Source organism: Agelaius phoeniceus, chromosome 3 (assembly GCF_051311805.1).
Source record: "Agelaius phoeniceus isolate bAgePho1 chromosome 3, bAgePho1.hap1, whole genome shotgun sequence".
NCBI lineage: Eukaryota > Metazoa > Chordata > Aves > Passeriformes > Icteridae > Agelaius > Agelaius phoeniceus.
The window spans coordinates 63,251,502-63,265,301 of record NC_135267.1 but is presented as its reverse complement, the minus strand read 5'-3'; the positions used below and the strand labels follow the sequence as shown (position 1 = coordinate 63,265,301).

At 39.7% G+C, this 13,800-nt stretch overlaps 1 protein-coding gene across 2 annotated transcripts in view; it reads right to left on the bottom strand.

Annotated features, from left to right (window-relative positions):
• Positions 1-5,315: 5,315 nt before the first annotated feature.
• The window catches only part of ADAT2 (adenosine deaminase tRNA specific 2), a 10,668-nt gene continuing 2,183 nt past the window's right edge, over positions 5,316-13,800 (bottom strand). Inside the window, exons 3-6 of one of the 2 annotated variants that reach the window (XM_054630173.2) lie at positions 10,011-10,161; positions 9,357-9,463; positions 7,596-7,668; positions 5,316-7,480 (exon numbers count right to left, since the gene is read on the bottom strand). In XM_054630173.2, the coding sequence (XP_054486148.2) occupies positions 7,440-7,480; positions 7,596-7,668; positions 9,357-9,463; positions 10,011-10,161 (372 nt within the window). In that variant the 3' untranslated portion in view covers positions 5,316-7,439. Of the gene's footprint in view, positions 7,481-7,595; positions 9,464-10,010; positions 10,162-13,800 lie in introns of both variants that reach the window. The other variant, XR_013181384.1, reaches the window with a different exon arrangement.

Here is a 13,800-nt window from a genome sequence, read left to right as displayed (position 1 = left end):
TTACCAGCTTTTCTGCATATTGGAAGGCTTAATTTTTGCTCTTTTATGCACAAAAATAAGTTGAAGTGGTATTAGTGGAATGACATCCTAGTGTTAAAATGGAATGACATTGAAAAAACATCAAATAAACACGTCAGGTGACTTCTCTGGGCCTTTATTGATACAACTGATGAAGCAGCATGTGAGGTAACAGCCAAGTTCTTGTCTAAAAGTACAACTTTGATAAAGTTTGGGCACCTATTTCTTCTGAGTATTTCTGGAGCTGGAAATGGAAGTCATCATGAAAGTGTTGACAGCAATTTGAAGGTGTAAAGGAATACTGCATCTTTACCATGATTTCTATGGTTTTGAATTGGATGAGCTGAGCCCTCCACACTCTTAACTGTTCCTAAAATACAATGTCTGAGGTATTTGTCTCTAAGAAAGCTGAGTTTTTGTTGGTTAAGAATAAATTTTGAACTACTGCTGAAGGGGTTTGGAACTTCTCTTTGGCACCTTGTTATTATAGGCACATAAAAATGTAGACGAGTGGGACTAGGTAGCAGATGATGAAATTTAAGTTGATTAAAATCTGTTTGTCAAAACCCTGTTTTTCCTTTGTAGAAGGAATTCTACATGAAAAGGTAGGAAGGGAAAAATAAAGGTAGAGCTTGAGGTAATTTGGGGGATCTTGTTCATGAATTGTCCAGTTGACTACAAAAGAAAATCTTACAGCTGCTAGGAATCTGACCTGGTGCCCAGAACTGTGTAAAAGCACAGCTGGCCCTGTCTGGGCTGCAAATCAGCTTTAACACTAATGGCAACGACTTTATTTCAAGAGAGTATTTAGCTTCAAAAAATGAATAGGGGCTGCATGTTCCAAATGTCATCTGTCAATTTAACAAATGGCAGCTATATACACATCTTAATGCCAGATTGCTGTTTCATTAGGCTCCTTGTGAGTTATTCCTTCTTGGTAGCTGGCATTATTCTAGCTGCAGCAGCAGAAAGGCAGGAGGGAAGAAGCTCCTCTCCGCTGCGATGCAGGGCAGCTCCTGGCTGCTTTTCAGGGGGCAGCAGGAGAGAGATGAGGGCACAAAATGAGAATATTCCAGGGGAGAACAACAGGGGGGCGTGTTCCACGGTACAGCCGAGGTAAGCTCGTCACAGGAGCAGACACAGAGATGTCCTGGAGTTCGGTGTGTGGCTGCAGCCTCGGCAGGTGCTGATGGCTGTGAGCAGCACTGCCCGAGGGTGGTGTGAAACCTGCAGGGAGCAGGCAGTGCTTCCAAACGGGAGCACTCTGTAGCGCTGTCGCAGGGTAGAAAGGGAGATCAAAGGCTCGCAGGAAGGAGCGGATAAACTCCCAGGGCAACGTGCCAAAGTGAGTGAGTGCTGAGGGAACAGCCATGGCACTGGGTGAAGGTAAAGATGGGCAGGAGCCTGAGCTGTCCCCCTTTGCCCAGCTCCAACCCACTGCAGTGCCATTTCAGAACTGTCCTCTGGGGCACAGCAGCACTGCAAGGACTCTCTGCATCTCTAGGTCAATCCATAGGTTGTCTCTCCCTGAGCTGCAGTTGCCCACACCAAAGTTGTCAGATTTTCCATGCAGTGGAAATGCTTCTGAAATGTCCTACCTTGTAATTTTGTGGCTGCCACGCCTGAGAGCCTTCAGCCCTCCCCCTTATCACAGGTAGTTCAAGCATCCTTATGGAGCACCCTAATAGGATAAACACATTGAAATATTTAAAAGTGCAATAAACAGGTATAGTTTTGAACGACTCATTTAGGCTGCTGCCAGTGCAAGTGCTGCACAGCATGACTGGAAAGAGGTTGCAGAGGGCAAGAAAGGACATATTCTCTGTCTCCAGGGCCAGGTAGTAACAGGCTGGTGAATACAGGAACAGCAGGCTCCCTTGCCAAGCAGCTCTGAATGCACAGGTGAGGCAGAGCACAGAAGGGCAGCCAGGTAACTTTGTTCACAGGATAAACTGACTTTGTTTGCTTGTACCTCAGCATCCAGGGCAGTTCATGGTGGGATTCATAAACCAGGGGTAATGTGAACCACTCTCCCCCTGTCCCACAGCATTCCCTCTAGGAACCTGCTTCTCCTAGAGTCTTGCTTGCTCAAGGGTGAGGGGCTCAGCAAATGAAGTGCTGCATTCAGCACCTTGCTGGGAAGCTTTGGAGAAGGGAAAATTGTGTTGGATCCTCACAAAGCACTGGCACAAGTGCTGACACATCTGCGTATAGGCAGTGGAGGGTTCTGCTGGAGAGTTGGAAAGTTTACTGTGAGTCCAGCCTCCAACCAAACCCCTCCTGCTCAAACTAGCTAATAATCAAATTGTTATTTTTTTGTTTCTTTCAAGAAAAGCAGGTTTTGCAGGGAGATGGAACACTTGTTACTGTCTTCATTTCACTTTAAACGTGTGGAAAAAGTTGGCAAGCTTTTGAACTCAGTGTCCCTATGGTTGGATGTTGAAAATCTTGCCTGTTTTTTTCCGACTGTCATTTGGCTCAATAGAAGATGTTGCCCCTCCCTACAAACCTTGTTTCTCTTTCGCAATGTGACTGCACAGATAATGGCTGTTGTTTATATCCTCCCAAACTAATGTGGCTGTGATGGCTACCCCTAAGCTTGAAAGGAGAGAGTAGGAATTGAGTCATGGGAAGCATTAATTTTTACTGCATTGCCTCCTTGCATGCAGAGAAAGCTCTCAGGATTAAAGTGCCATGGCAAACCTTGCCCCACAGGTAAATGTGAAATGCTGGCACCAGAAAAATCAGCGCCCCTCCAAGAACACTACAATCTCAGTCATAATTTCAGAAGCTGCTCCTGCTTTATCTGGCAAGACAGCACACACAGGCACCACAGCAGCTGAGGACACTGCATCACTGCTCAGACAGAAATCAGAGGTGAGCCTAAGTTTCTGCCCCTGGCAGAGCCCTTCATTTTATTTTACTCCCCACCCCTCATCTACCCCCACACCCCCTGTTTCTTTTTTTAAACCACTTAGATTTTTAAAAGACAAAAGGAAGGCTCCATGTGAAAACATCACTATGGAAACATCACAGGCTCACTTGCACTTGCCTGCCAAGCAACTACCTAACTGAAGTTTTACATCCTATTGGATCACTGTTGGCCATCTGCTCTCCTTCAAGCTTCTCTGAATTCCTTATTTTCCTGAAAAGTTCATTTTTAGAAAGGAGGGAGGAGGAGGCAAAGGGAGAATCCAGTATTCTTGGCTAGTGCAGAGCTATTGTGAAAAAGGAAGATAAACTCACTTTGGAGCAGCCTCTTAAAAAGACAAAGATCCATGTTTTGTGAAGTAATTTCATAGAAAATACCTTGTTTCTAGATGCACTTAATGATAAGAGTATATATTGGCAGCCACAAGGCAAAACACACAAACAGCTGCTTCTAGTACTCTTGCACTAATTGTCGTCCTCTGCCTTTCTCTCATTTAGCCTCAAAAGTATTTTCTTCTAAAATGTAACAGTTACTGCCCACACTGGAGTTGTTGGCTGCAGGCTCCACAGCCTTGCTCCAAATAAAACACAGAAACAGATTTCCTGCCAAGCACTGAGGAAGTTTGAAGACTTTAGTTTTTAAAAATATAATCTTTTTATCAGTGCCCTAAGCCTGCCAAAGGTAATTATGGGCCATGGCGCATTTACATTAATGCATAGGACCTACAGACATTTCAAAAGCCTAATGGAGAAACTCCATAAATGTACATATCAGAAAACAAATTAATTAAATTAAACTGTCATGTAAAGATATCACTTAATTTTGCAGAGCGGAAGGCACTCTTAATGGGAATGGAATGGATCAGTGAGCATTTCAAAACCCAAAGCTATAATTTAAATTCAGGCTCTCCTCTAGTGTGCAAGTCACAAGACATATTTATTATAGCCTTGGATTGTCAATTGTAATCGGTTTAGCAGAGACAAAGCTGTATTGTTTTGCTTCCTGCCCTCCTAGCTGGTTCAATATATTTTGATGTCAGACTATTGACAAGCAAACCAAAGGCTGAAATAAAATCATGTTTACCTGTAATGAACTGGCAAAAATGCAGTCCAAGGTAAATGGAACCCTGAAGCACAAACGCTTATTTATCAAGCAGCAAGGGGAAAATGGTGAAACATTTAAACTTCTTTAAATAAACCAGCTGAATATATTTACTGCTGCTGTTGAATCCTGCTATGTGGCAACCTAGAAACAAATAGATAAAAATAAATAAAAGCACTGTGAAAATGAATAGCACCATTTATATGCTGCTGTTCTTGAGTTTTCCAGGTGTCAGTAACAATTAAAGTTGTTGCTCTCAACACTCCTCTAAAGCTAGAGCCAAAGCCTGACACCAGGTTCCCAGCAAACAGACAGCAATACTTCTTCCAGCATGTGCAACCCAGTTTCCTGCAGGATTTCACCTGGTAGCAGCAGTTCCAAACCCAGCCTATGCCTCTGCAGCCATAAGCAAGCATCTTCTCACTGAATAAGCCTCCAAGAGTGCTTTTCCTAGCATTCTTTCTGTATTCTCTAATTCTCTTGTTATGTTCACTTTCTGATGCAGAGTACTGAAACCAGTCAGCTCATCAGGCTATAATTGCCATGGCTTCCTCTTGCCTTTTTTCCAGCCCCTGCATTGAGCTTAGTCACGGAGAGGTTTCTCTGAGCCTGAACTTAGAACCTTCTTCCCAGGATCTCTGTAATTTCTTGTGGATCTCTCAAGTTTGCAAATCTGACTCTAAAACATGCTGATAAGCTCAAAAGTGGTTAGGAAGAGCTGTGGTACAGCAGGCTGGGACAGCTGCTTGAGGCACCTCTGAGGGCAGTGGCACAGGACCAGCCTGCTGGGCTCCTGCAGTGTGGTGGCAGGGCCCTTTGCAGGGAGGGAGGAGAGCACTGCCTGGGGAGCAAGGAGGAGCCAGCTGCACGGCTCTGAGGAGGGGCTTGTGTCACGCAGGAGCTGGTTTGTTTATTTTATAAAAATACCTGCGTATCTGCATTTGTTCTTACTTAGCTAAGTAGCAGGATTTTCAGGTGAATAGGTTCCATTTTTGCTTCCAGTGTAATCTTTCAGCAGTTTGTTCCTCAAGCTAATTATTATGCTAAAAAAAACTCAAACCCAATCAACCAACCAACAAAAAGAGTGAAAACAAATCCCTCCCCCCATCCAAATTTACCTCAATACTAGACCATTTTTCTTTTGATTACACATTACATTAAACAGAATTATCTTTTATAACCTTTCTGAAAAATGACAGTTTTTATTGTGCTACATTATTTTTCTTCCATGTCTCTGTTCCAGGATGGACATTATTAGCCTTGATCGCTCTCAAAAGAAATCTTTATTTTTCTCATCCTCTTCAGCCTCTTTTGGCTTTGCACAAGACTTGAACTGTTTATTAAGTGACAGGTTACCACTGACAAAAAAGTTCTGTTCCAACTTAAGGGTTGAAAAATTGGACAAAGCTTTTAAAATGTGTTTTGTCCTACTACCAGTAATTTTTCTACTTATTTACATGGCTCCTACTGTCCCACATGTTCCAATAACAACATCCTTCTGTGAAAGAAAGCAATGGGAAAGGAAAGTGTTCACAGCCCCTCTGAAAAAGAAACGATGTTGAGAGATTTAGGTCCTGGTTTTAAACAGTATGAAGGCTCTGATTCCTACTGTCACTGATGTCAGTGACGAGCCAGATGTCTGATGTCTTTAATTTGGACTTCAGTGATTTCTTCAAGGTATAAGAAAATCATGGTCCAGCTGAGATGTGAATATATCTATAGTGATAAATTGCCATCTTTTATCACCAGCCAAATGCCATCATCACAGGCATGCCTGTTTCTTTCTAATAAAGCCATCCCAGTGATTAAAAATGGTCCTTTCCTAAATAGCTTTTCCAGCTTAGCTGTCTGGTTCACAAGCCCTTCGAGCTCTGAGGCAGATTAAATCTACAAACACAGTCATAACTTTTGTTTATGGAATGGGAAAGACTCAAAGAGAGCTCTAAGTAATGGTCAGGAGAATAGGATAGGCTACTGACATCACAGTTACAGGGCTTAAGGAAAAGAAATATTATTTCTAAACTCTGAAAATAGCTATTATGGTAAAAACGCTTCTTTCCCATGTCATTTTGTAAACATTAAGTAAAAACATAAAATACAAGTTATTAAGAACAATGGTGACAAAGTAATGCTTTTAATATTCTTCTTAGAAACACTTTTGAAAGCATTTATTTGAAATACTGAAAAAATTTAACTGTATTTAGTTTTTATAGTTATAAAATTTCGAACACTCTTCTGCATAAAATAAAAAAAGCTACAGCATTTCTCAAATTTCTGAGTAACAGCCAAATAAACTACCAACAATTTCATCCTTCATGTAAGTATCCACTAAGAGGTATACAATCAAGACTGAACCGTACTTGTATTCTTAATTCATTAGTGGAACTTGAAGGCCCTCTTCTGGATTATAAATTACTGCATGGCCAGGCAAAGTACACGGAAATGACAAAGCCAACCAACACTATGAAAAGTGTCTTAAATACATTTTATTCATGTTATTACCAGCTTCATTTCTGGGTTTTCCCTTGTATTTGCCCATTTTCATTACTATAATTTAGTATATAATTATATATATATATATATATAAAATATATACACTAATATATATATATAAAATATATATATATTTAATATATAATTTAGGAGCTCAGAACAACTTCTTAGTGGATTCTTAAAAATGAAGTATTTCTTATACTGATATTCACAAGAGGAGTGGACAGCTTAAAGAGAGTTGTGGAGTTTCTCCACAACTCTGTATGAAGGTGTTGTGCAGCCAAGTGATATTTGCTTATCCTTACTAAGCAGCAGCAGACAGAAACGGACATGTAATTGTCTGTATGTCCCTGTCTACACAGGTATGTGACTTTCAGAAATTACCTCTGAAAATCTGGCTTGTGCTAAGGTAGAAAAAAATGAGGAAACATTTGCAATGGTCTTAAGTCTTCAAGGACTGTCCAATTCCTTTATATGCCTTTTGAATGAAAATACACACACAGACTGTAAAGGACTTACAAATGTAACCTTCTAAGAGAGTTGCTTGCTTGCCTAAGCAAACATTTGCTATTTTGTGGAAAAGCAAGATGCTTCTCCACACACAGAAGGAAAAAAATATTCTAGAATGTACTGTACAGAAGCACCATTTTAATGGATCTGTCTGTAAACAAGTGGACTTGAACCACCAATTTTCCTCTTTCTAAAAACAGCCATTTACTCTTGATTTGTCATGGTAACAAGAAACCATAAATATAAAAACGTAGGAACAGGTACTAAGTATCCTATTAGTAAAAACTCTGAAGAGAAAATGAAACATAGTTTGATTGAACTGCACATTTTCAAAAAGCAGCATGCTGAAGAAACCTTCACATATTATTTTTTGGTAAGTGTAGGGCTACTGACGACGATCCTTTTTCCGTACTTTGGATTTTGGTGCTGCCAAGAAACAGGAAAGGAGAAGAATCATCAGAAGTGAATTACAGTAATTTCAGTGCCAACATTCTTTTAAATTAGGTTGGGATCAAAATGGATGCATTAATGTAAAACCTACCATTGGGATTTTCTTGTCTGTAAAAAGCTTTCAACAATTCCACTGCTTCTTCAGCACGATAGCCAGAAGAGCACTGCTCAAATTAGAATGATGTTAGTGAGCACATCTGAGAATAACATATTCCATGCTTCACAATAATGCCTTGAGTACAGAATAATTTTAAACAACTGTACTGTCAACTTAGGGGTCAAAAAAAAATCTCGTTTTTAGGTTTAATACTTAATACACTTTAAAAACACTATGTTGAGACTTAATAGAATAAGTAATTTCTGTAATAACTTAATATTAGGTAAAACAAACTTTCTTAGTCAATTCTGTAAGTTTTTTTATGAAATCTACAATTTCTTTCTTATTAATGTGTTTCCAACCTCCCATATTCCTCAAGCACTTGGAAACATAAGAAAAATACACCTAGGTATTTGCAGATAAGATTCCTGACAGAAAACACTCATCTACGTATCTATTCTTTATTCCTAACAGTCACCTTTCAGATCTTTTTGGTCCTTCTAAAATACTTTTCTATGCCATGAACACTAATGTCAAAGCATTTAAATGTCACTCACACTAGATAAATCTCCATCCATGCTAGGAAACAAGTATTTACTCCTATACATTCCACTGCAGTTGCCTACAGAAACAAAAGATTCATAGTATCGAGAACCTTCTCCTTTCTGTCTTCTGAATGTATAAAAAAATGAAATACCACATGCCAATGTTAGCAAATGAACACTCTTCCAGTCCCAACTACACCAATCAATTCAGATGTTAGTCTCACTGACACACTGACAGAAAGATGCCTAATATGTTTACACTGGAGTGCCAAACAGTATTGTTTTCCTGACTGAAATTCTTTGAGCCTTGAGCCTTTAGTGCTTATTTGCAATGCTGAAATATGCTACTTGTTTTTTACATTCATTAAAATCATTAATGTGAAACATGGAAAAGAACTCCAGGAATCGGTATCACTGTCTAACGCAAAGTCATGTACAACTGTGAATAATGTAATAAATAAAATGCTATAAATAATCTCTACATCTATGTATGGGTACATAGGTAGTATCATGCTGTAAAGCACCAAGATTTATTTAAACTCTGCCTCCACTGAATGCTTGTCCAGCCTTTCTCACATGACAAAGATGCCTAAAGCATCTCAGACACTGTTCAGCCTTTCAGTATCCCTACTATTCAGAAAGTTTCTTGCTAGCTAAACTGAATTTCCTCTGCTACTGTTGCAGTTCAGATTTATTTTGGGATTTGAACTACATGAAGTAAGTCTAAGCTAATACATTTTACCTCATAAACACACAGACTGAAAACAAATACAATCATTTCCAGTGGCTCAGCTAAAACCCAGCAATTTTATAAGTTGCTGTTACTTGATATTTATTGATTATGTGTTTGTACATTGTGCAGCTTAAAATAATTTTCCCCCATCTCTTCCTGTAGCATATATTTACTGTTCTAAGTATTACACGTATTTTAGATATATTTAATTCTTACCTTGTCCCACAAGCATAATTCTTTCCTTTACCCTTTGACACATCCTTTTAAATAATTTAAGACTGTCATCAGGGTTTCCTCAGTTTTCTTTTAGGACCTATTTTTTTTTTACATTATTTTCTGATTAGGCCAACTTTACTTGACTTTGATCATCTTCCATCTGTGTCCTCTTGAAGTGATGCATAAGATTCTAAAAGCCTGGTAGCAAAGCCAGGCACAGTACCCTAGCTGGAAAACAAAGGGAAACATTTTACAGCCTACTTCAAATGGGTCTCCTGAGTCCACCATATCATCAGATGAGATGCTCAAAACGGAGCCACAGCCTCCAAATCGCTCATTTCGACAGCCGTACACGACCCGTGGAATTTATGGGAGTGAGTCAAGGTATTAAGTGAAAAACAAGCAGGAAGTACAGAAGCCTGATCTAGGCAGTCATCAAATTTCCTAAAATGTGCTAGTACTCTTCAAACTAAATTAGCTTGAGCTACAATTCCTCCCTCATAAAATCAGAACTTACTTTTGAATGATGTAAGATGTACTGCTGAAGATGCACATCCAGCCTTTCTCAGAAAAGGGGAAACATGAATCTCCAAAGCAGGGTCATACAAAGACATGGTTTACTGATTGATACAAACATTCAAAGCTGAACACTGAACTGCATTTGACTCATTTTACATCCTAACAAACATCTCTAAAATGTATTTTTAATCTCTTAACAGTTGTTTGTCATAACTGCACCATATCTCTGTCATTCCTGAGACCCTCGCTGTTCATCATGGACAGCTGGTGGGTGCAGACCCTCAAACCACCCCTCATGCCTTTCCCTGACACTGTCCAGCCTTTCTTTGTGGGCCCACCATGGAAGGAGTAATGGTTTGAGACAGTTTCCCAGAGTGAGTCAGCAGGAAAGGATACTCATCAAGCGCAGAGCAGCTGCACACATGATACAGGGCTCCACAGTTACGTACAGCACCAGCTGCGGGAACACCTCCCGATAATCCCTCTTGTGCTGCTTGCACCACTCAAGGACCTGGTCGATTGCCACCATTTCTGCATGTCGAGTAGCCTAGAAGATAAAAATAAGTATTTTCTTTAAAGTTTGCATTTATTCACTTTTGTTATAGAAGTAATGTAATGCTCTTTGCTGGTTCAAGTTGCAAAAGACATTTTATAGCACCCAAACTGCAGAAGAAATACTCAGTCCAAGAAAGAAAATATTCAACTCCAACCTCCTGTGTGTAGCACACAAGATCTACAAGTGACAGTTTTTTCTTCTACTTTTCCCAAGGCAGAGGAGCATGCTCAGAAGTTCTCCTCTCTCAGCCATGCCAGCACAGTGAGGCAAGACATGAAAGCTCTGCTTGATGCTTCAGGGACACACAAAGCTCACTGGCACAACTGACATAGCCCATAGCCTGCTCTACTTCCAAAAGCAAGAATACAGGCTGGATTACTTTCTCTGGAAATATTAACAAAATGCTCCTTGCTGGTACCTTTTCCTCCCTCTGACAATATTCCTGTGCTCACAAGGAATGAATACACTATGAACAGTTTGCCTCAGGTTTAATGCTGCCTGGGGATACATGTCCAGTAAGTCCCTCAAGTAATAGGCAGGGATTTCAGCATATGACTGATTACAAAAAGACAAAGGAATAATAATTTCTCTTTTTTTACCCAAGATAACTGAATGATTAGTATCTCAGTATCTATGGCACAAAAACCTGAATGGAAGTGTTGATTTTATTAGCAGAGAGACCAAAATAATCAGTAATGTCCCAGTAGCTCTCTGAAATGTCTGCAGCACTGTGTTACACCAATGAAATGTGACAGCAAAAATTTCAGGAAGTACTAGTTTTGAAAGGACTCTTCAGTTAGAGCCTGATGCTTATTTGAATTAAGACTGTTAGTATTTTCCTTCCTTTTCTATCTATTCTGAAAAACAAGATGTTTTTGACACAAGCATTAGAGTAAGACTTAATCAATCCAGATTGTATTTCTACTCCTCTTTTGTATGTCCTTACATGACCTTTGATAGCTTCCTCTCAAAACATGAACTTGGGTTAATGTTTTAGCACTGTGAAGATCTGTGGTGATAACACTGGGATGCTCTGCAATACATGGCAAAGGACTCATAACTCACTGCTATGTTTGATACTGTTCAAAAACATTTTAAAACTCCTAGAAAGGCCAAGCAGCTGCTGCAGGTCCTACCAGCTTCTGCAGTAATAGAAGACAGCTACACAAATGAGATTACACTAATATAGAACACTACTACACACCAGTGTGCCCATATCTTAAGTAAAACACACTGTTTTGGTCATGTCATGTCTTGAAGACACAGGAACATCAGGACAAAGTCTCACCTCAGGGTGAGAAAGGATTATCCAAGTTACAGAACAGTTTCCATTTAGAGACTAATTAGACTGTGGCTCTTAACAGATACAGCCAATAGTTTTCCAAGTTAAGAGGACTACAGTAGAGGTTTCTAAAATAATCAAGAAAAATGTGGAAAAATCACAGTTATAACTGTGATTTATTATTTCTCATAACAAGTGAGTATCCAATGAAATTATCAGGCAGCAGATATAAAATAAACAAAAGGAAGTACTCTTTCACAAATTATATTGTGGAACTCATTGCCACAGGATGCTATGGGAGCCAAAAAAATAAATGAGCTCAAAAAAGGTTTAGACAAATTCATGGAGGATATGTGCATGGAGGATAGTTATCAGAAACAATGATCCAGATATAGGCCTTGGACTCTGGAAGTCCCCAAGCTATTCACTTCCAGAAGTGGAAAGGATGTGCAAGGAGAAGGTTTACACTTGTTTCTTGAGCTCCCTCCTTACACAACCTATTAAAAGTCCATCTTAAAGACAAGATAAAAGGGAAAAACTGACCTTCCAGGTCTGTCTTAAGATTTTATTTTGTATTAAGATAGCTTTTTTTTGATTTGCTGTGTATAAAGCAACATACAAGAGGGATTATTTTAATTTTGAATCACTGACTCAATTCATAAGCTTAACTTGCCAAATATTACACACTATTTTAAAACCAAGAAAGCAAAAGCAGGTTAAGAGTAGCAAGGGAAAATGAGAATTGTTACAGAGTGGCAAATGGTGTACCAAAGGAAAAAAAGCTGACTCAGTGGGGTAAAAGCCTTGACAGTGCCCCAAACTGTGGCAAACGTTTCACAGACAGTAAAGGTATCTAAAAAGCTTGCTTTCTAAATTTTAGACCATAATTAACAAGAAAGAGTAAAGGGGTCCAAAGCTCAAATTTCTGTGTCATTTTGTGGCTTCATTACACAAACAATACTTCAGTTTCAATTATCCCCTACTGTGCCTGCAGGACACTTGCTAAAATGACCCAAGAGAACAGAACAAAGAGGAGATGTCTGTGTGTATCAACAAAGGACCTAGGACAGAGAGCATTTTACTGGGAAGTGAATGATTTGATCACATGTTGGAATAAAGATGCCAAAAACACATTTCTTGATGGGCAGGGTCACATATGCTGTGAGGGAGAAAATTTTCAGGTTGGTCTGAGGCAAGACTGTGAACAAGCAAGCAAGTGTGGGAGCTGCCAGAGGGAACACAGCACTGGCACACGCTTGAGAACGAATCACCAAGCTGTCTAGACCCAATGTCTTACACAGACATTTGCTGCACTGTTGCCCAAGGAAGACAAGTAGTGTCATGTCTCTTTTGAAATGCTGATGCCACAGCCATGCTCCTAAAAAATAAAATAAACCAAACACGGCTGCATACAAACTCCCTCCTCCCAAAAGCAACTTCTCCCAGTAGAATGTAATGATCAGAAATTTTGCAAATAACTTCCACAGAGTAAGCAGCAGTATTTCTGACATGAATGTGTTCTGCTGTGCACATGGCAGGCAAAAAAAAAAAAAAAAAAAAGAAGCAGGGTGACAAGAGATAGCAAGTTTTTGGCAACTAAATTTTTTTGCCAAAATGTGCAGTTTAGGAACATACTGAAAGAGGGCATAAAGAAGACACTACCTGCTCCTAACTTCAGCCCATTACATCACAGGACGCAGGGACCTGCTTAAGGAGAAGACAGAATTTATTTGACAAAAGGCTCAGAGGCAAGCTGATTCCTGACCAAAGGCAGAATTGCAGGGAAGGACTGAAGATCTAGTTGGATAAATGATCACTTCTTCAAAGCAGGAACCAATTTTTCATGGAGTTCAAAAAGTCAGTATGCTATAAAGCTGCATTTTTGGGAGCCAGAAAACTGCCAGTCTCATGGCAACACTTTAATGCATCAAGGCAGAGTGTTACATGAGTGAAACCTTCAGAGCAAACAGAGTCACAGTAATAAACACCAGGAAGGATAGGTGTCAGGATTGTATGACACCTATCCAGGAGGGTCTCAATAGTAAAGCAGGCAAGATACCAAACCTTTAAAAGTAGTGTCATAAGGGCTAGTCCTTATAAAAGGTAAATTAAACAAGAAGATAGCTGAGACTAAATTAACTTAGTAACTTTCTTTGACAAATGTTTTTTCTAGGCAAGAGAAACATCAGTCTCTCTGGACATCTCCAGTGCATCTGGCACAGCACAACCTGTGAAATTACTGTGAGTGGGGAAAACAGCCTAATGCAAGGAACGTAAGGTGAGCAAGAAAAGAAGAGACATTGCACTGACAGGGGAAATATTTGTCCAGGGGGAACTCATTACCACAG